The sequence below is a fragment of the Peromyscus eremicus genome, chromosome 9 (genome assembly GCF_949786415.1).
Source record: "Peromyscus eremicus chromosome 9, PerEre_H2_v1, whole genome shotgun sequence".
Lineage (NCBI taxonomy): Eukaryota > Metazoa > Chordata > Mammalia > Rodentia > Cricetidae > Peromyscus > Peromyscus eremicus.
The window spans coordinates 56,918,226-56,940,422 of NC_081425.1; the positions used below are offsets into that span (position 1 = coordinate 56,918,226).

Sequence of the window (22,197 nt, forward strand, 5' to 3'; positions counted from 1 at the left end):
GTGCCAAAACTATTTGCAGCTACGTACACAAGGACATAAACTTAACAAGAGGAAGTAAGTAAGGGAGGCCAAGGTACATGCAGTCTACTACAGGGAAAGAAACACAGCCCTAAGATTTTTAACGAGGGAGGTTATCGGGACCTGGGGTCCCATGTGATCCAGTGTGCTCAAGGCAGACTGTGGCACAGTCAGGGCTGAGAAAAAAAGAGAGCTGAGACTTTAAATGAAACACAAGGAGGGGAAGGGACCATGTATCACTGCGTGGGAGTGGCCCGATCAAGGAGACCATTTAAACAGAAACAAGACAGCTTGGCTATGGGCACATCCAGATGATATGAAGACACCCACACACTGTCCTATCAACCAAGGAGACACCCAGAAGATCCATGCAAGACAGGAGAAAGGCTGTAGAACACTTACTTCCTTTTCTACCACACAGGGGGACAGCAGGACATGCCCTCAAAGAGTGACTCAAGAGAGGAGTGGGAGTGTGGACTCTGTAGCCCGAGTCACCTAAAGAAATCAGAACCCATCACTCACTTGCTGGATGACCTTGGGGGAAGTTACTAACCCTCTCTGTGGCACTTCTCTCCTGTAAACTGGTAATAATGGCACTACTCACCTCATTAAATTGTTAGATCACTCCTTGGTAACACATTTAGAACCATGTCTGGCAGAAAAAGCGACTCATAGGTTAAATAAGCAGAGCACATTCAAGAACACACAGAGGAGACTTGTGCCTAAACTCTAGAACACAACAACAGGATAGATAACCTAGCTACACATACACGTTCTTACAGAAAGACTGGCAAAATCCGAGACATTCTGAAGCCAAGGTGACAGCCACTATCATTGATCTGGGGGAAGAGGGGAAAAGGTCAGGGAAACTGGAAAAGAATCAGGAATTCTCAGGAAGTCCAGACCAGTTTGAACTCTAGACTCTCCATGCTAAGAGCAGAAGGTGGGGGCAGGGAGTAAAGGCAGCAGTTGCTGGGGTTAAACTGAGTCCAAGGCAAGGCTGACTGTGTCCTCTGCACTGCTAGCGGAGGTCAGAATGCTTGGATGTGGAATCAAGCTCCCCACCTGCTCCACGGTGCTTCTCCTTTACCTACCTCTGACAGTCTAGTCTCTTGGTCCTTGCACGTCACTCTAAACTCTTGGGATGGTCAATGACTTCCCAATCTCCACACCCAGGGGTCTCATCTCCACTTTATATGCTAGTTTTCCTTTGTCTTTTCTTGCTCGTTTCTAGTATGTTGCTCCGACGGACTTAGAACTTGCTTATGCGGCCCGGGTGGCACAGCTCGCAGTCTTCCTGCCTCCCACTCAACAGTGCTGGAATCCAGGCACTGGTCCCCACCACCCACAGCCTGTGTTCTGGGAAACATCCTTTGTCCCTAGGCTTCCACTCACCTTCCTGTTTACTGTTTTGCAGTCCCTTTACATTACCGATCCCTTTAAATCCCAGCTCAGAAGCTTCTCTGAAGCTGTAGTCTTCTTCATGCTCACCACTACCACCCTAATTCAGACTTTTGTCATGTTTCTGAAACGGTCCCCCTGCTGGTCTCCCTGTGTCCATCTCTGCATGCCACCTCACTCCCATGCTGTTTCTGGAGTTCCTTTATTTATTTATTCTCCTTACAGGCTCCTGACCTGCACATACTCAATGATGGAATCTCAACCTCACAACCTCACCTCTTTAAACCTCATTAGACCTGCCTCTCCCCTTTCACCTCTCTACCCATACTCATCAACAGTGAATTTCTCACGATCCCATGACATGAAACCTGGGCTCCTCTTCACAACTGGTGTGTGCGTGCATGTTGGTGGGTGTGGTGTGTGTACATACATGTGTTCACATGTGTGTGGACATTCTGGTGTACATTTTGGGGAGACCCAAAGCTGATGCCATGTCTTCCTTGATGGCTTTCCCTTTATTTACCGAGGCAGGGCCTCTTGCTGAACCCAGAGCTCACCAATTCCACCCAGTCTAGCCAGCTTGCTCGAGGCAGCTCTGTCTCTGCCTCCTAAGTGCTGGGATAACCTGCTCACTCTTACATGGATTCTGGGGATCTCAAATATGATCCTCATGAATGTGGAGAAAATATTTCATACACCGAGCTATCACCCCAGCCCCATACTTTATATAAGAAAGTCCTCTTCCAGTTGGCTGACTTCTAAGAAATGTCTACCTCAGCTTCCTTAAGCAGCATTGTTTTCTTAATCTAAAAAAACGGTTCATTGTGTGAATATATGTGCATGATGTATGTGCATGGGCACATATGTGATAAGACACGTGTGTAGGGGCTGGAGAGATGGCTCAGAGGTTAAGAGCACTGACTGCTCTTCCAGAGGTCCTGAGTTCAACTCCCAGCAACCACATGGTGGCTCACAACCACTTGTAATGAGATCTGGTGCCCTCTTCTGGTCATACATGCTGTATACAAAATAAATCAATCTTTAAAAAAAAAAAAAAAAGACACGTGTGTAGAAGTCAGAGGTCAACCTGTTTGGTTCTTTCCTACCATGTGGGTTTTGGGGATCAAATTCAGGTCTTCAGGCTTGGTGGCAGCCCCTTTACCCAGGGAACCATCTTGCCATCCCTAGCTTTTTACTTTCTGAGTGTCAATAGCACTGTGACGCTCTCTTTAAGACAGTTCTGGCAAGACCTAAGTGACCTGAATCATGAGCCCCCAGAACCTCCATGGTAGAGCCATGTGCTGCCAAAGCTCCCACACCCAGTATGGGGCCTGACTGTGTGAATTAAATAAAGTCCTTCACCTTTCAACCTAACAAGGTCTGTGTTGAAGCACAAAATAAGACCCAAAGAGGTTCATGAAACTCTGTAGCCAACCAGGAGAGGGCCGTTCTCACCGCTGTATATCCTTATTCTTCCACAAGGAGGCAGACTGGGCCTTTGGCACTCTTTCGATGAAATTCACCAGCTCTTCCATGAGAAGCCTAAGTTTAAACAAAGCAAGAAGATATTGGAGAACAATTTGCTGCTAACGCTATAGCTAGGAGAGGTGGATCTGCCCATCTCCCACTAGCCTGTTTCATGAGACAGACATCTTAAACTGATACAAGAAGCTGGCGCTTGCTCTGGGAATCAGAAGTGTTCCACTCAGAGGGAGACCTGCCCAAAGACCAGCAGCGGGACAAACCTCTGCCATCCTGAGGTGGCATACCTGCGTGTGTGTGTGTGTGTGTGTGTGTGTGTGTGTGTGTGTGTGTGGCAAGGGAGTCCAAGGAGTGCCACACTTAATGGGCCCAGGGCTGCATAGACACTGAAATCATCCCTGAAAGCTAGAGATAATCAAATAGCTAGAAATAGAGCTGGGAATGGCAGTTCACGTCTGTCATCTCAGCACTTGTGATGCTGAGGCAGGAGAACTACTATGTGTTTTAGGCTAGCCTAGGCAACAGAATGAGACTGTTCCCCCAAAACCACATACCCACTTTCCCACCCACGTAGAAATACATTTCAACATCTGAATCTAGTTCATGCTCTAATACAGCTAATCCACACTGGCTAATATCCTCTCTGTACAATGCATGACAACGGCAATATACAAATTTATTGGCAACAGAAACCCAAGCAAGCTGGGCAGTGGTGACACACACCTTTAATCCCAGCCCTCGGGAGGCAGAGGCTGGCGGATCTCTGTGAGTTCGAAGCCAGCCTAGTCTACAGAGCAAGATCCAGGACAGGCACCAAAACAATACAGAGAAACCCCGTCTCGAAAAACCAAAAAAAAGAGAAAAACAAAAACAAAAACAAAAAAAAAAAAGAAAAGAAAAGAAACCCAAGCAAGTGGTGTCACACCCATCTGTTTCCCTAACCACTTCTGTGTCCTCCTTGAGGAGATCTGAGGCCCGGGCTCCTTAGTGCTCTGGGACGCTCCACAGAGCCCATCTTAAGCACCATCTTTCTCGGACTACAGCCTAACACTCGAGCAGCTCTTCCTCTCACTCCACGGCTGTCTTGTTTTCCTGTAACGGCCCTTGCTGCTCCCCGGAGTCCCTCGCTGTTTTCATACGCTGCAGGTGCTATTTTCACACTGACCATTCTGTTTCATTTCTCGTCACTAGTTCATCTTGTTGGACATCTGGAAGACACTAGAATATAACCTAACAGTTTATAACACTCCTCCATCCTGTATATTGGATCCTGAAAGTTTTAACTTACTTGATTATTTCATATTATGGGTTTTTATTCCCCCAGTAATAATTTTCTTTATTCTTTTTTTCTTTTTTCTCCATAACTGATTCTGTGGTGACTTGCAGCACTTACACAATGAAGGACTGGTTGGGTAGAGAAGAAAGCATGACCTTGGTTGACCAAAGACTATAATTAAGACTTTATATATATATATATTTTCCCCCAAGACAGGGTTTCTCTGTAGTCTTGGCTGTCTTGGAACTTATTCTGTAGATCAGGCTGGACTTGAACTCAGAACCCACCTGTCTCTGCCTTCCCAAGTGCTGGGATTAAAGGAATGTGCCCAAATCACAGCCTGGCTGTAATTCTTTATTTTTAAGGTTATTTATTGTGGCTGGAGATGGCCCAGTGGTTTAGAGTACTTGTTGCTTTTGTAGAGGACCTGGGTTTGGTGCCCAGCATCCACACGGTGGTTCACAAGTATCTGAACACTAGTTCCAGGGAATCCAATGCCCTTCACCAACTTCTATAGGGGCCAAGCACAGGAGTGGTGCAGAGATATACACACAGGCAAAACACTCACAGATAAAATAAAATGAATAATCTAAAAAAAAAATTTATTTTTTAATGTATACATGTATTATGTGTGTGTACATGCCTACATATGCATACATGTTCACAGGTGCCTATGGAGCCAGGAGCAAGATCCCCTGGAAGAGGAGTTACAGGTGGCTGTAAGCTGCCTGATATAGGTGCTGGGAACTGAGCCTGGGTCCTCTCCAAGAGCAACAAGTCTTCTAACTGCTGAGCTATCTCTCCAGGCACAAGACTGCTTAGTCTTAAATCCTTAGAGTACTATATTTCATTCTGTCACCAGGGAAGGACAACTGAACTGCTTAATTACTCTTCTTCCCTTGTTTTCTACAAGCTGTCTCTATTTATAGCCCTCAGTAAATCATGAAAAGGGGATATTTTCAAAGCAAAGCAATAAAGTTTCTTCTTTTCTTCTTCATTTAAATATGCGAAGTTCCTTGCTCTGGAGCTCTTTGCTCTGGATCTTTGTGGCATCTTCCTAGGTCTCTGTCCTATCTAGCATCATCTACAGAGGGGTTGCCTAGGAACACTCCTTTCAGCTATACTAAAAGAAAGACTGAGGCTGCCAGGGGCACCAGTCTCTAGGGATCTCCAGTAAGCATTCTTGTGTCTAGAGAGCAGCCTTCCCTTCCCTGTTCCTGGGAAAGAAATCAAAACCTTTCTGGTATCACACTCAACAGTGGCCACTGAAGGAGCTTGGCAGCCACATTCCTCTCACCTGCCGATCTGCATGGTGGGTTCTGTGGCATACACCGTGCCTGTGAATCCTGTGTGCTCGGTGATGTAGGGCAGCGCCATCATGCAGTGATAGTTAGAGATGAGAATCACATCGACTGTAGACAGGTCTATTAGCTCGGTCTGAAGAGAAAGGGAGGGGTGATATGTGTCTGTGCCTGGGCATAGATCAGCAGGACGGGACTGACAGATGATGCTGTCAGAACGTAGAGCAGTAGTTTCGGTTCTTCAGAATAATGAGGCCTTTCCCGCAACACCGCCCTTCCCTCACCGTGGATGTGTCCTAATACGACAGCAAATAGCAGGGTAGGAGGGCTGGCTGTGGCAATGTGGCTGGCTCACCACCATCACTCTGGTAAGTTTACCAAAAAGAGGGACAACATTTTTTTCCCATTACTGTTGTTTTTTAAGCTTTTGACTTTTCAATGTTTGGTTACCGTATTCATAGGGGAGGAAACAAAAGAGAATGGCAGTCACTTCTTAGAACTCCAAGGGGGCTTTTCATGTATCCCTCTTGTGACAGTGCCCAGCATGGTAGCACCTTGTGTGCTTTTCCTACAACTCCTCTGCCTTCCTACCTAACAAGCCTCTGCATCTAGTGGAGGGTGGGGTGGCCTCAAGCACATACTGTGGGCAACGTCAGCCACTGCAGCTGACAACTCTTTGTCACAGAGGAGTTAACCCCCAACCACATGATACCCCAGGATGAACATAGCTGGGTCATCAGAGTGTGTGAGGTAGGAGAAGGGGATGTGGAGTTGTGTCCTGCTCAGAGAAGAAGTAACAAAGACACTAATGACAGAAGCAATAAGAAGCAGTGTGTCATCTGGAATGTGGGTTATTTTCTGGGTGAGTGACTTAACACAGAAATAATTTAACAAAACTGCCAGCATCACCACCATGTGGGTAAAGGATGTAAGTACCGCATTGCTAGGAGAATGCATCTCGTGCTGTATAGCAGTTTTCTCTAAGATAAAATACTCCATCTCAAACGAGATGCAGTGTTGTCAAGGGAGGTGAAACATTCTATTCTGCAGGGGAGCTCATTAAATTTCAGGAAGTAAGCAACCCAAAGGCTTCAGGAAGTCCCTGAAACTGACCTGATTCAGCAGGCCTCTTCTTCCTCAAGCATATATAAGCAGGGAGGACTGCTGAGGACACACTCACACTAGCAGGGCTGCCTGAAAGAGGATTAGACCTCCTGAGCTTTCCAGAGGAGACACTCCTGGACTTATCCAGCTGCCTGCAAGCTGTGCAGTAGACTCCAGGGTTCTATCTTTTGTGTACCATCACCCATGCTGGGTGGGATTTTAGTAAAGTACCTGTCTTTGAGCCATTTCTGTCCTGTAAGTAACCCCTCACCCATAGTCCTTCAAGTAATACCAGTAAATTCAGTGGTTCACCAAGTTGTACTTTGGTGGCGTTCTCTCTTTGGGTTATTATCTGTCTGGGGTGAGATGGTTGTTCACCTCCCCCAGGAATAGTGTCACATGGCACATGGAAACAACAAACCTCCAGCAACACCCCACATCTATCAGCCTTAACCCCACACTCCGCCTGTACTTACAAGACAATATCCTCAGGGTGGAGGTAGTTCTACTCTCTGCTACCTCTAGAACCACTTTTAAAAAAGGAAATTAAAACAGAGTAGCAGAGGGACAAACATAGAAGAAAACCATAGGAGTGATAGTTAAAGCCCCAGTGAAACTCAAAAGCAGACCCTTTCCTCCCATGTAAGGACACGGAAGGGAAACCTGACTGTTCTCTTTCAAATGTAATAGTCAGCCCAGAGTCCAGAATCATGGAGAAATCTTCTGAGGACAGTCAGAAGGAAAAAAAATTATTCTTAATTTATGTATCTAAGACACATCACTACATAAATATTTTCCCCCAAATAATTTAATATTGGAATCGTATTTATACACCGACATTTACATATTTAGTTACATACTTCAGCGGGATGAAAGATATTTTACCTTTAAAAGAGTTGTGTGCAACATTTGGTTCTGCACACTGCAAACAGGGCCACACAGTCACAGTGCACAGGCCGCTTACTCGACTGTACTGGGCCATCCATCACACAGTGGAGATCAGAGAGAAACAGATAGTTAAAGCAGTTTTAGGGGTCTCTGATTGGTCTGTCAGGCTCACTGGACCAGAGTTGGTGCCTCTCCTGTTTCTACCACACCCATGTTTTTCCCAAGTCTTCATTAACAGCAATATGGCTCTACCTTAAAACAATGACTATTACCTTTTAAGTCATATAATCTTGCTTGAAAAATGATCTATGGCTTTAGAACCCTCCATGTATGAATGGTACAACCAAAGATGCACTGTGAAATTAAGTGTTTTACTGAGAACTTCTGTACTCTGGAGCAAGTTACAAAGTCCTCAGAGCACTAATCCACATGCTCCACATTCTTGGCCATAAAATCAAGGTTGCAACAGTCAGTGCCATCTGTGGTATGCTGAAATAAATGCAGCACCTGGGATACGGAACCTCCGAACAGATGGGGAACTGCCCCAGCAATTGTTCAGTGACAAATGCAGTAACTAGTGAGGGAGGGCTCAGGGTCACGACACTTTAACTATGCCTTGACTCCACAGTGCTGATTACAGGATGCTTTGCTTCCGGTAAGAATTGCTTTCGTCTTACCTCTGGTAGGCAGAATTCAGGCACAGAATCCACAAATACATGACCTGAGCATTCTTTTAGCTCCTAAAAGAGATGGGGAGGAAAAATACTAAGAGATACTTAATAGATACAGTACCAAGGAAATTCAACCTCCACACCTAACTTGGAGGGTGGGATGTTATTTTTAGACAAACTGTTCCTTATTTAGGCTCAGGTTGGCTAGGTGCCCCACGGAGGGTGGAAACGCAGCTTGGTGGCAGACTCGGGTTTGCAATCGCACTCCCTGCCGCCTCTTTAAGAAGTTAGGAAGAACACGTGCTGCTGCTAGAATTTGCAATCCAGTGTTTTCCAAGAACTAGTTACCAAGTCAAAGCTCCCTGGGCCCTGTCTAATATCTAAAGGACCAGAAACCGGAGAGTGGGCCAGGGACCCTGTATTTATGACAAGGACTTCTGGTGATTGTGCTGTGTCAGGTCAGGAGTCCAGTCCCAGACGGATTACTTAGAAGCCTTTTCTTCCACGGACCAAGAGCTGAAGGGAGGAGGCCTAGTAAGGAGGGAAGCTCAGGAGTAGGGGCAGGGATCAAAGTGCTGCCACCACCACCACCACAGTGCATGTACCGCCTGCTTCACAGAACACAGGCTTACTTAGGAGTCTAAGTAATTAGAATAAACCTTTTAATCAAAAGAAGGAAGGCTTCTGTCTTAAAAACGGGATCATATAACCTCCCACCTCAGATGCTACTGCCTATATTTATATGCACACCTGAGTTTGGATTCTCCCAAAGGCTGGCTGTGAGAAAAAAGTCTGAGAGCAGTAGCTCAGACAGGGTGCTGTTTTTCTGGTGGTTTTTCCCTGCAATGGGGGGTGGTAAACAGAAGGCACGGTGTCTGGAGATGGACATGCTATGGAGCCACATTCCACCAGAGCAGCTGCATTTACTTCATGTGGCAATTCAGAAGCATGTCAGACAGTCCTGAGTCCACTGAGAAAGAAGCAAGAGGTCTAGAAGCCCAACCTGCCAGTTCCCATGTAGGAGTAGCATCAAAACAACTCCCAGAGCCACACAGATAAGAGTGGCTGAAGTTATGCCAGAGCACACTGAACTGGAAAGGCTCGTGACCTGGGCAGGCCACCGACAGGCTGGCTGCAATGTCCCCAGAAAGCCACAGGCACTTTTAAACAAGTGGTGGGGTTTCTGGATCATCAAGCACATGTCTATGACTTTTTTTTTTCTTCTTAAAAGACAGTGTAGCCTTGGCTGTCCTGGAACTCCGTAGCCCATGCTGGCCTCAAACCCACAGATAACCGCCTGCCTCTGCCTCCCGAGTGACAAGATCAAATGTGTGCGCCACCACCAGCCAACACATGTCTATTTTACAGTCAAATCAGTTACGATTTGACAGTGACCTTTGCTGTCAAAGGGAAATACACAACTTTAGTTCTACCATGTTTCCACAAACCACTCAACAGATATTTCTATATTTCACACATACATATCTAAATTTACCACAATCTGAATTACTGAGTCTTTATTTGAAAACAGGGTGTCAACTACATTACTATCCTTAGGAATCTTAAAGTCTTTATTGGAGTCTTAAACACTTCTTCCCCTTGAATGTGCTCTTGTGAGCACTGTTTAACTATTGATAGGATGAGCCAAAAAAAGGAGATGAACAATTCTTAATTACAATGGACCTGCTAGCTAAAAACAAATGGGCAATTAATTATGTTTAATGGGGGAATTCCCAGCTCCTTCAAGATGAGGCTAAAATGGAGGTGTTGGAGAGGTGGGAAAGAAGAGGAGGTTTTGTTCTTGTTTGTTTGTTTGCTTTGTTTTGATTTTTTTAAAAATTTCTTTTGTGCCGGGCGGTGGTGGCGCACGCCTTTAATCCCAGCACTCGGGAGGCAGAGCCAGGCGGATCTCTGTGAGTTCGAGGCCAGCCTGGACTACCAAGTGAGTCCCAGGAAAGGCGCAAAGCTACACAGAGAAACTCTGTCTCGAAAAACAAAAACAAAACAAAACAAAACAAAAAAAAAATTTCTTTTGTGTGTAGGACGCTGCAGGGGTTAGGGGAGGATATGGGGGGACCAGGAAGTGAGCAGAATTGGGGTACATGACATGAAACTCCCAAAGAATCAATGAAGAAATTACATTAAAAACAAAACCAAACACCAGACGAGCTACACCACGGGCCGTTTGAAACCTTGCATGATCTTAAGAGGGCACTGTGATCTCCTTATCACCAGAGCACGTCCTGTGATAAAGACTCTGGATTCTCAGCCACCAGGAGGCCTGCAGGAGACTCATTGCCATTCCAAACACTTGCAATGTCGCTGTCTTTCACTCACCACTCCCTTTTAATGAAACACTCCCACATACACATGCAAGTCATTTCACTCACAATGCAATGGTAATGCAATGCTTTTGAGCCTTTCTTGGGGATAATGATTTATAGTCAGCAGGAGACCCAGGCTGAAATCAGGTACACAGGTTCCTGAATGTCACATAATTTTATAGTCAGCTATGAGGGAAGTCTAGTTTCAAATTATGCATCTGGGTTGCACATGAGTTTGGGGTGCAGCTACAGGAATTAATTCTGAAAAAAGCCCACGCATCAGCAGTGTCCATTAAAAGGAGTAACTGTCTTACTCAGATGAATCATGTGAAAGATCTTTAAACTCATTCAGCTTTTTAATTTTGAAGCTCAGACAAGGATGAATGATTTAGAGGATCACGGAGTGGCGTAGAGATGCTCTGCACGTTTTAATCTTCTACCACTGGCAAAGTGTGCCTATGTCACAGTTTTAGTTTCTTTAAGCATTGGGATCTCATTTAATAAGCTGACCAAACTCTAATAAGTATCACCTTTGGGACCCTAATTACAACTGTAGACAGCTTTCTTTCTTTGGTGATAAATTTGCAAAGTATTTAAGATTGTCACAGACACAAATGTGACCTGAGGCCAAACAAAGAGTCTGTAAAGGAACTTATAGACAGCAATTATCAAGTATTAGAGAACTTAACATGAATCGTAGGGTTTGGAAGAGAATACACATGAAAAAACACAATGAGCCTGAGTCATCAGCATGGCTCTGGCAGGACAGGACAGCTTTCCCCTGTGGATAGGCAGGATTCAGTTTGTATTTTAGATATTACCTTATCCAAAAAAGCATTTCCATCTTTTAGAGACCAGCCAGGAAGATTAGACAGCCTGGGACTGCAAAACAAAAATTGAATTATCCTAAATACATTATAATCGTCAGTGAATTCAAGATGACTTTACATTCACCATATAATTAAACACAGTGAGCAGTTACTGGCGGTGATTCTTACCCAATTAACGGAGAAGATGAAAACTAACCATGTTGTACTAAGCCTAAGAACCTGTTTTACAGCTGGCTATGGTGGTCCTTGCTTATAACCCCAACAGCTGTAAGCATGAAGCATGAGGATCTCAAGTTTGAGGACGGCCTAGACTACACAGTAAAACCCTGTCTGAACAGAATAAAACAGCTGGGTATCACGGTATGTGCCTATGATCAGGCTCTCAGGAAGCTGTGGCAGCAGAGCGACTCAGAGGTCAGCCTAGGCTGTACAGTGAGATGCTATCTCAAAAATACCCAGGGCTGGGAATATAGCTGGGTGATAGAATGTTTGTTTATCATGTGTACAGCCCCAGGTTTAATCCCTAACACCACCCAAACCAAAACAAACAAAGGGTGGTCATGTGGCAAAAGAACAGGTTAGCATAAACTGGGGAAATTAAAAGAATTTATGAAGAACAGAAAGGGAAGAGTGCAGATGAAATACTGAGAACATTTTAGAGCTTCCAATCTCTAACTACCTTGGCTTTATCTTGTGTTCAACAGCCATTATGAGTGGAGGCAGAATGAGTGGGTGGCTTCATTGACTCTGAGAAAGCAAACTGAGGTTAGGTGCTGGGCTGTGAATTCAGTGCTGACAAGTGGATTACACTAGGCCACCTAGAACTCTACTTGTGATCTCCTTTTGCCCAAGAAATTTTTATGTGATCCTAAGTATATACAGGTATATAAAATAAGTATACAGGGGCTGGAGAGATAGCTCAGAAGTTAAGTGAGTACTGCTCTTGCAGGACCCAGGTTTGGTTCCCAGAACCCACATTGGGTGTCTCAAAACCACCTGTAAGCTACATTTCCAGGTTACCCAATGTCCTCTTCTGGCCCGAGGGTACTTGCACATACAACGTACATAAAAAACTCATACACATGCACTAAAAGTATATAAATAAATCTTAAAATAAGCATAGAGACCAAACATTTACTAATAGTCATAAACAATCCTTTGGCATACATATTACCTTACCATCTACTAAAGATCAGAGTAAATCTGCATACTAATGAAATAGATGTGCTTATTTGGTTTTACATACATCAATAAATCTTGGCTGAATATTGGATTCCCATAGGAATCAGACATCTTCAATATTTTTTCAGAGTTGATAAACATTTTGATTTTGTAATCATCAATGTTACGAATGCCATCACACATGAATATATGATTTTTAAAAAAATGACAGAAGTAGGGTCATTTCAGAAATTGTTGGGCATTCTATCCTCACTCCAAGCCAGAATTCATCTAACAATTTATGAAACTCGAGTCAGCAATTCAAACAACAATGTAAAATATTAAATTGTGTTATTGTGTATGTGTTAGGGGCTGTATATGTATCATGGCATTTGTGTGGTCAAAGAATAACTTTCAGAAGTAGGTTCTCTCTTTCCCTCAGGTAGGGCCTTGGGATCAAATCCAAGGCATCAGCTTTGGTAGCAAGAACTTTTATCCTCTGAGCCATCCTACTGGCTCAGAAATAGCAATTTTAAAAATCTAACATTTTAACACAATACAACCCAAAGTTACATCCAGATTTACTAACTTCACTATTGTACTAATCTGATACTTGTATACAGGAATGGTAGGAAAACATGGTCTTTGTTTTTTGTAATTAAACCATTATGTTTTTATAGGAATGGAGAATCATGTATGTATAGTAAAAGCATTGCAGTTCATGACATGCAGTAGTCTGGAGTGGAGATGATGCAGGCAGTGTTTACCGGCACTGCAGAACATGACGCTGTGTATTCAGAACCCTGACTGCAGTGTAGGCACATGATGCAACACAGGTGAGTGCAGAGGGAAACTCTTGGATTCATTTGACTTTGAATTAATTGTTAGTCACTGTTCATTCAGAAACCTTTTACTGTGCCAAATCTATTGCAGCCTTCACAATCAATTATGTAGGGTTCCAACCTACAATTTAAGAAGCTGGGCACTCGGCACCCATGGCTTAATTTGCCGATTATGGAAAATGAAGCTACTTTCTCTAAGAGTTATAAAGTGACTCTCTATCTAGGCGAATGGTTTCTAGAAGGTGAGACTAACTTCATGTACATTAAGAAGGCTGAATCAAAACAAAACAAAACAAACAAAACAACAAAAACCACTTATGGGCCAACAAGAGGGCTTTGCAGTAAAAGTACTTGACATGCAAACCTGAACCTGAGTTCAACCCCCAGATTCCATGGTAGAACCAAGTTCTGAAAGGTGTTTCCTGACCTTTACACATGTGTTGTGTGTATGTACACACACACACACACACACACACACACACACACACACACACACACACACCCTACACATATAATAACAAATTAAAAATCAAATGACTATTTAATTCTAGTAATCTGACTTACTTTTATATACTAGAGACCTGAAATGCCAGCAATTCAGGAGAAAATGCTAGAAAAATGATGACTGGAGAAGAATGTGTTATTATTGCATTTAACTATTTTAGAACCATTTCTTTGACACAAAGGATACAATTAAATTTTTTTGTCAAGAAATCACGTATACAAGATCTGTTTTTCTAACGATTGTTTATTTTGGAAAATGTGAAAATTAGTCCCATAATGAAATAACCTAAAGCATTATAAAACATTTGCCTAGAAAAATAGTGGAAGGCAAGTTGAATGTGATAGGCAGTTTTTAAAAACACATTTTTACAATTTTCTAGTATGAAATGTATTAAACTTTTAAATCCAAAGATAAATATCAAAAAAAGGCATGGTGTATTAACTTATTTATTCAAAACTATTTATTAATAGCTCATTACTCTACTCTGATCAAAGTGTAGAAAACAGGAAAAGAGCCTCAGCATTTGGTCCAGATCTGTAGAAAGCCAGGCATTTAGTCAGTCACTTAGCATCTTTATGTCAAGCACCCAGGCAGGTGCTAGATCCATCTGTGAATGAAACACACATGTCCCTCCCACAAAGGCAGGTAAGACAGTACATACCCACACAAACAGCCAGAGAACAAACAAGCTGCTCTTAGGATGGGATGCCACAGAGCACCAAGTACCACAGAGATGCCTAATAAGGACCAGTCTAGGCAGCATCAAAAGACTTCCCTGGGCCTAGAATTAAACTGAGGTCTGGAACACCAGGGTCCAGGGGGAGCTCGTTGAGGGTCTAGGTCTGGAGAGCACAGGGAAGGCAGCAGGCATTTTCACCATGCTAGCAGGAACACTGAGTCCCGCATGATCTCCCAGGCCTGCATCCGGCCAGTGTCATCTGCACATTCTTCTAGCACAGACACTGCCACCTTAGATGATCTGAGAGAGGACTTTCTGCTGTGCTGGCCAGGAGAAAGACAGGACCCAGAGAGGGTGAGGAGCTGAAGGTATGTACAATAAGAGCAGTCAGACAAAACACTGAGAGTCTAGAGTGCTAGACAAGCCCTGGCTTGTACTTCTACAAGATGATTCTGGGGTGGATGATTAGAGAATAATAATTCTAACCTAGTATGAGTAACATCAAATATACCCACATTAAAAGACAATATAAAATAATTGACCCATATGTCTAAAAATGTCAAGGTCATTAAAACAGACAGATTGAGAAACTCTTCCAGAGTTTATTATTAAATGAGACTTAAAACCAGGTAACTGAATACAATGTGTGGTCAACACAGGATACTAAATCACAAATTCTCCTTTGATTTTGTTATAAAGTACTGTATAATGAAAGCTGAACTGGTGAAATGGAGAAATACTAACAGGTATATAGATAAGGACTAAAGATAGAAAGTCAGCCAGGTCTGGTGACGTACTCCTGTAATCCTAGCATTGGGAGGCGGAGGCAGGAGGATTATGAGTTTGAGGCCTGTCTGGTCTCAGTAAGGGATGCTTGAGTAGCATTTACAAGGCCCTGAGTTTGATCCCCAGCACCACACAGACACAGACACTCCCATCTCTACCCCAAGTTTGCACTAAAGCAAAGATACAATGATTTAACACTGACACTTTTAATAATGAAAAGACTCTGAGAAGGTAAGGCAGGATGGGCTCCAAGGAGGACAGTGATTTACTCAGAAAGCCAAATATTTACCGAGCTGCTATTACAGGCCAAGAATTGGTCTAAGTGCTGGGAATGCAGTGGAAAACAAAATTCCCGTCCTTATAAAATTCCATCTTCAGTGGAGAAGAAAGATAATAAATATGTATATATGAAGTAATGTAATAGTAAGAGCTGCAAAGACAAAGCAGGGTAAGGGGTCAGGGAGGGAAGGATGGATATACTTATTTTAAGCAAATGTGTCCCTAAGTGTCTGGCTTGAATGACAAGAGGCACTTTTTAAAAACATGTATTTGTGTAGTGTGCCATGCATTCCTGTGTGTGGAGGCCAGAGGTTGAGATTGTCTTCTTTGATCCCTTTCCACTTCACTTACTGGCCCAAAGCTCACTGACTGGGCTAGTCTAGCTGGCCAGTATACCCCAGGGAGTCCCTGGCTCTGCCTCCCCAGCACCAAGATTAAAAGCAGGTGGGCAGGCCTGCCTGGCTTTGATGTGGGTGCTGGAGACATGAACTCCAGTCCTCATACGTGCACAACAAGTGCTTTATCCAGTGAGCCGTCTCCCTAGTCCTAAGAGACACTTTTTATAAAGATCTCTAGGAACTGCCAACCATCCCAATCAGTATCACTTCCCTCTGAAGTAAGAATAATAATTAAAAGACAAAAGGCAGGAGAGGAAGGGTATGAATTTCCCTCCTTACCAGTGCTGGTGATAGAGGAGTTACCTAAAGAGAATGAGCAGGAAAGACAACATGAAGCTGGTACCGTCTGACCAATTCTGGTTTTGGTAGTCAAGAACATTCATGAGCCTACAGAGCAGGCACATCCTCTTTAGAAACCTTCATAGTATCTAAAAAAAGTGATTATCATAGAATGTAGGTGATTGTTCATCTCAAATACAGGCAGTCTCCAGATATACACTGTCTCTGCTGAAGGACTTTCATGCTCTTTGGGGGTAAGAAATCAGTTTTGTGATATCGTTATCCCTGGTCCCACATAGGGCAGATTTTTAATAAACATCAAAATAACGAATATTTTATTCTTTATGGGGAAAAAAGACAACAGCATCCAGCTCTTTAAATAGGAAGCAATCTGCCAACTATGTAAATACCATCTTCTCCCAGTCTTGGATAATATCTATATTTTAAAGTGCTAAGTATAGTTATAAGTGAATCCCATCAACTTTGCATAAAATGTAATCTGAAATTATCTGTGACCTTGTCCCCGTGGTCCTTAGTTATATCCTTTATCTCAGAAAAAGATCAATGGTTGATTCTAATTTTTCTGGATGGTTCACGGGGTTATCATTGTGAATCATCACTGTACTCGGTGCTGTCTTCAGGAAGGACTGAGATGAATTAGACGGTTTACTCAGTTCACTATTCTTTTAAGCTCTTCAATTTGTTTCACATAGCTTTTCCATCTCATCTCTGATATGTGGTTATCATTTTATTTTTGCTACTGTGAGCATATTTGATTTTAAAAGTCACTTTTCTTATAAACTGCCCTGTCTAAGTAGAAGCAAATGAAGAAGCAGCTTCTTAAAATCTTAGTTTAGCGTCAACAATACTGACTGTAAGGTCAAGGCAATCCAGGTGACTTAGGACATGAACTTGGGAGATTCATACATAAATACACACACACACACACACACACACACACACACACACACACACACACACACGAGATCTAAAGTTGACTAATATGAAAACAATGCACAGAAAAGAAATGTCAGCATTTACTCTGTTGAGCCCCTGAAAAGGCAGTTAAATGATCCTAAAATTCAGTTCTGGAGCTCATCAGTTAGTCATTTATTACCTTTTACATGAATTAAGAAGACAGATGAAATATACATGACCTCAGTTGCACTGAGCAGTTGCAGAAACATTTTACAGAGGCCCCGAAGAAGTTGGAATAAAGGAGTCAATCAATAAATCAATAGAGCACTTTCCACCAACACAACCAAAGGAAATTATTTGGATAGAACAGTTTTAAAGGGACAAAGCAAATATATGAGACAACACAAGGTACAAGTAATGTTCATACTAATGGGTCCCATTTTTCAGGGAACTAAAGCTCATGTTACCTCAGGATGCATCAGCACATACCTTTGAACAAGAGGCAAAGGAAGGAAATTGAGGGTGGAAGTCATGTCCAGTCCGCAGTCCAACATAATAGTGGTGGATTTGAATTTGAGCACATTGCATGGTAAAGTTGGGTGCCCTGACAGGCAATACTGAAAAAAAAAAAAAATCAAGTTATAGAAACAGCCTAGGAAATGAAGTAAAAGCAGTCATCTTCTCCTGTAAGAATAATGTGTGACTCAGCTAGTCTTCTATGTGACATCATCTTCTCCCAGAAGGACAGTGTGTGAGCTCAGCTAGTCTTCTATGTGATGTAATCTTCTCCCAGAAGGGCAATGTGTGACTCAGCTAGTCTTCTATGTGATGTCATCTTCTCCCAGAAGGGCAATGTGTGACTCAGCTAGTCTTCTATGTGACGTCATCTTCTCCCAGAAGGACAGTGTGTGGGCTTAGCTAGTTTTCTATGTGATGTCATCTTCTCCCAGAAAGGCAGTGTGTGGGCTCAGCTAGTTTTCTATGTGATGTCATCTTCTCCCAGAAAGGCAGTGTATGGGCTCAGTTAGCTTTCTATGTGACATCTTCCATAACAACAGCGTGTGAGCTCAACTAACTTCCTATCTGAAGTCCTCTTCTTCCATAAGGACAGTGTGTGAGCTTGGCTAACCTTCTATGTGACATCCTTTTCTCTTGTTGAACTCTTAACTACTTGTAACGTATAGATCGCCTACTGTCCTATCTTCACCTGAGTACTGCTTGAAGCTGGAGAGAGCCAATGGAACTAACTCACTGAGTCCTCAAATTATGTTTGATGTTTGGGTCTCTCCGCTGATAAACACTGGCTTTTCTGGAAGAGGAAACTGTTGTAGACTAGATATCAGACAGGAGATTCATATCTAGAATCTATATGAACAGCAAAAATTAAACATCAAATAATTTAACTGATCAATGGGCTAATAAACTAAACAAAGACTTCTAAAAAGAAGAAATACAAATGACCAATACACATTTGAAAGAGTGTTCAATATATTGAGCTATCAGGGAAATGCAAATTGAAACTGCTTCTGGATTCTATCACACTCCGGTCATGACTATCATTAAGAAAACAAGCCAAGAATAGTGGTGTCTGCCTGCAATGCCAGCACTGGGAGGCAGAAGCATGAGGAGCAACACAAATTTGAGGCCAGCTAGGCTTATCATGATGACCCTACCCAAAAAGACAAAATAAATGCCCAAACAAAGATGACAACAAGTGATGGTGATAGTGTGAGGAAGGAAGAACCCTTACACACTTCAGAGGGGATGTAAACTGGTACAGGCAGTCTGGGGAGTTCAAAACACTAAAAAGAGACTACTGGAGGAGTCAGTTATTTTACTCCTGGGCATATACCTGAAGGACTCAAAGTCAATAGTAAGTGCCATAGAGATACTTACGCACCCACTTTTATCGATGCCCTATTCACAACAGCTAAAAAACTAGAACCAGCCTAAATGTCCAACAACAGATAATGAATGATTAAAGAAAATGTGGTACAAATGTGCCATGATTATTCTGCTGTAAAGAAAGACGAAATCATGGAATTTACAGAAAAACGGACAGACTTGGAGATCATTATGTTAATTAAACATGCCAGACTTAGAGATCTTCAGGGAGCAGAAGAGGGCAGTGGAGTATGTTACATAAAGTGGAATGGGGTACTATTTGGGGAAAAGAAGGGAGCCAATCAGAGAAAAAGGGAATAGGAGTAAGGAAGGTGGAAGAGGTGTGAATAACAAAATATAAAGACATTTACATATGAAAACATCCAAATGAAATCTATTGCCTTAAAAAATAACTTTTAAAAAGAGACATGGTTTAAAAGGTTAATAAGCACAGTAAAGTCATGGCTCAGCCTTGTCAGCAGAAATGGCTCCAAAGGATGCATGCATTCTTGATGTGCACACTTGAAGCAGAAGGGTGAGATACTCACTCTCAGCCAATCAGGAGTCAGTCTCTAGCCTAAGGCAGCAAAAGATACAAGTGTGTATTACAGAATAACTTTGACAAGACAATGCACTGACCTAAACATTTCTTATGCTCTTCTTAATGTAAAGGGAAGAATGCCTGTGACACACTGAAACTTTTCTCTCCGGAGGAATACCCTGTCACTGTGTGTATATGTATGTGACTGTGTGTATGTGTAGGCTAACGGGTGACTCTGGGTGTTTTCCTCAGTTGCTCTCCATTTTATTTAATGAGACAAAGTCTCTCACTGAAGTTGAAGCTCATGGATTTGGCGAGGCTGGCTAGTCAGCAAGCTGGTCTAGTCAGGGATTGCCCACCTTTGTTTGCACAGTACTCAGATTATAGGTGGATGTTGCCATGCCCAGCTTTTTATGTGGGTGCTGGGATATGAGTGAAGGTGAGGTAGGTCCCTTATGCTTGGTGGGGAAACATCTGATAGGCTGAGTCATTTCCCCAGATCCATCTGCCATGTTTAAGAAGGAGCAAAGACCTTTTCCTTGACTGATTCAAGTCATTCTGGAGAAGTTTCCATTAACCTGTTAGCCCAGAAGATGAAGCAAGCCATGCTCTTAATCCCTGAAAAGTCCACTGCTTCTCATTTAACACAAGGACAAGGTAAGTCAGAGCAATGTCACATCAAGCTTCCTACAGCCAACCACTGCTTAAGATAAGTCTTTTAGGTGTCTACTGCTCTGTGTGGTCTCTGTACATGGTAGGAATCTTCTACTTCTCCTCAGAGGTATTATGAGAAATGGTCACTTCTTTTAAATTGTTTGCATTATCTAAAAATATTAACGCCAAGAATCAAGAAACTGAGTGCTCTGTAAGCTTCCTTTGGGACAGGCAATGAAAAAAGTGGGAGGGGAGGCAGCGGAGATGTTCCATTGCTGACCTTTGAGCAAGCAACCAACCCTCAAGCTAGTCACTACTTGGTTGCAAACGAACCAGAAGAGCAGCCCATGGCTTATAACTGTTATGTTAAAGATGAGCCAAAGTCAGGAACTTTAAACCAGCTACAGACTTGAAGGCTAAATTGATGACAGCAGGCATTATTTCAATTAGTTATTACTTTCTAGCCCACAGCTAATGAAAGCTAAAAGGTATAATAAATACAGTTAGCTATCTCCTGTCTTAAACAGCCATCCTGAATTTTGGGTCACACAGAACAACTTTTAATTGAAACAACAGACTGTTTCTTTCTCAGTTAGTCTAGGAAGGTGGAGTACACATTTTATGGCCATGGTCTTCATCATCCTGAGCAGAACACAGTTTCATGCCACACCAATAAATGCTACAGTGAGCCCAAGACTTGAAGCAGCCAGTTTGTTCTTGTCCTAGTCAGCTTGCTTTGTTCACAAGGTGTCTTTTTTACTTTTCTATTGTGGTGACAAAACACCATGACGAAGTAACTTATAAAAGAAAGTATTTAATTGGAATTTACAGTTTTGGAGGATTAGAGTCCACAACCATCATGGGGGGAGGGGGGCGGTGCAGGGCAGCAAGCAGACAGGAGAGGCCTTGCAGCATAGTTGAGGGCTCACATCTTGGGACACAACCAGTAGGCAGCAAGAGCTAGCTGGGAATGATGTGGGCTTTTGAAACCTCAAAGCCCTCCTCCAACAAGGCCACACCTCCTAATCTTTCCCAAACAGTTCCAAAAACTGAGACCAAGTATTCAAACATATGAGCTCATGGGGGTCACTGTCATTCAAACCACACAAGGTACACTTTATTTCCTTACTTTCATTTCTTTCTTTTTTTGTTTTTGTTTTTGTTTTTGTTTTTTTTTTTTTTTTGAGACAGGATTCCTCTGTGTAGCTTTGTGCCTTTCCTGGAACTCACTCTGTAGCCCAGGCTGGCCTCGAACTCACAGAGATCCGCCTGGCTCTGCCTCCCAAGTGCTGGGATTAAAGGCATGCGCCACCACCGCCCAGCCCTTACTTTCATTTCAATAAAAACTTACTTTAACTTCTTTGGTGTCTGCTTCATTATTTGGAACGGCACTCTAGGAGAGGCACCATTTACTACAGTCATCAAAGGACAAAGGGCTAAATGTGAGTGCAAAATATGTTTAGAGTACCTATGAAAGGAGACAGACCCTGTTCCCATTTGCCTAATTTGCAGGGACAAGGAAACCACATATTTTGGTTTGGTTTGGAAGAGCCAACATATGTGGAGGTCCTCCTGTCTTCCAGGATCTCAGTCCTGTCTCCCAGAATGTACTGATCACTGTGGGTCACCTGCATGGAGAGATATAGAGTGCTGGCCAAAGGTTCCTCCAACGAATAAAAGAGGCATGCCCCATATCACCCAGAGATGCTCACTACAAGCCTCTAATGGGCTCTCTGATCACAGCGCAGCTATAAGATCAAACCAACAAAAAACCAAGTCAGCAAGGGATTTCAATTTAAAAATAGAAACACACATCTATGTTATAAAAATCTTCAAAGATAGAGGAAAGAGAAGTATTAAAGTCATACCTGTCTAATTATTTGAGTATTTCCTTTCACTTTATGTGAAAGATGTGATTTTTGTGCATAGGTGGAGGGTATTGGAAAGATGGCTAAGTGGTTAAGAGAATTGCCTCC

General features: G+C 42.8%; 1 protein-coding gene across 3 annotated transcripts in view; it reads right to left on the bottom strand.

Annotated features, from left to right (window-relative positions):
- The window catches only part of Ints9 (integrator complex subunit 9), an 88,859-nt gene that overhangs the window by 40,504 nt on the left and 26,158 nt on the right, over positions 1-22,197 (bottom strand). For 2 of the 3 annotated variants that reach the window (XM_059273463.1, XM_059273464.1), the window contains exons 2-6: positions 17,632-17,759; positions 11,287-11,347; positions 8,148-8,210; positions 5,475-5,614; positions 2,875-2,961 (exon numbers count right to left, since the gene is read on the bottom strand). In XM_059273463.1, the coding sequence (XP_059129446.1) occupies positions 2,875-2,961; positions 5,475-5,614; positions 8,148-8,210; positions 11,287-11,347; positions 17,632-17,759 (479 nt within the window). Of the gene's footprint in view, positions 1-2,874; positions 2,962-5,474; positions 5,615-8,147; positions 8,211-11,286; positions 11,348-17,631; positions 17,760-22,197 lie in introns of those variants that run through there. The other variant, XM_059273465.1, reaches the window with a different exon arrangement.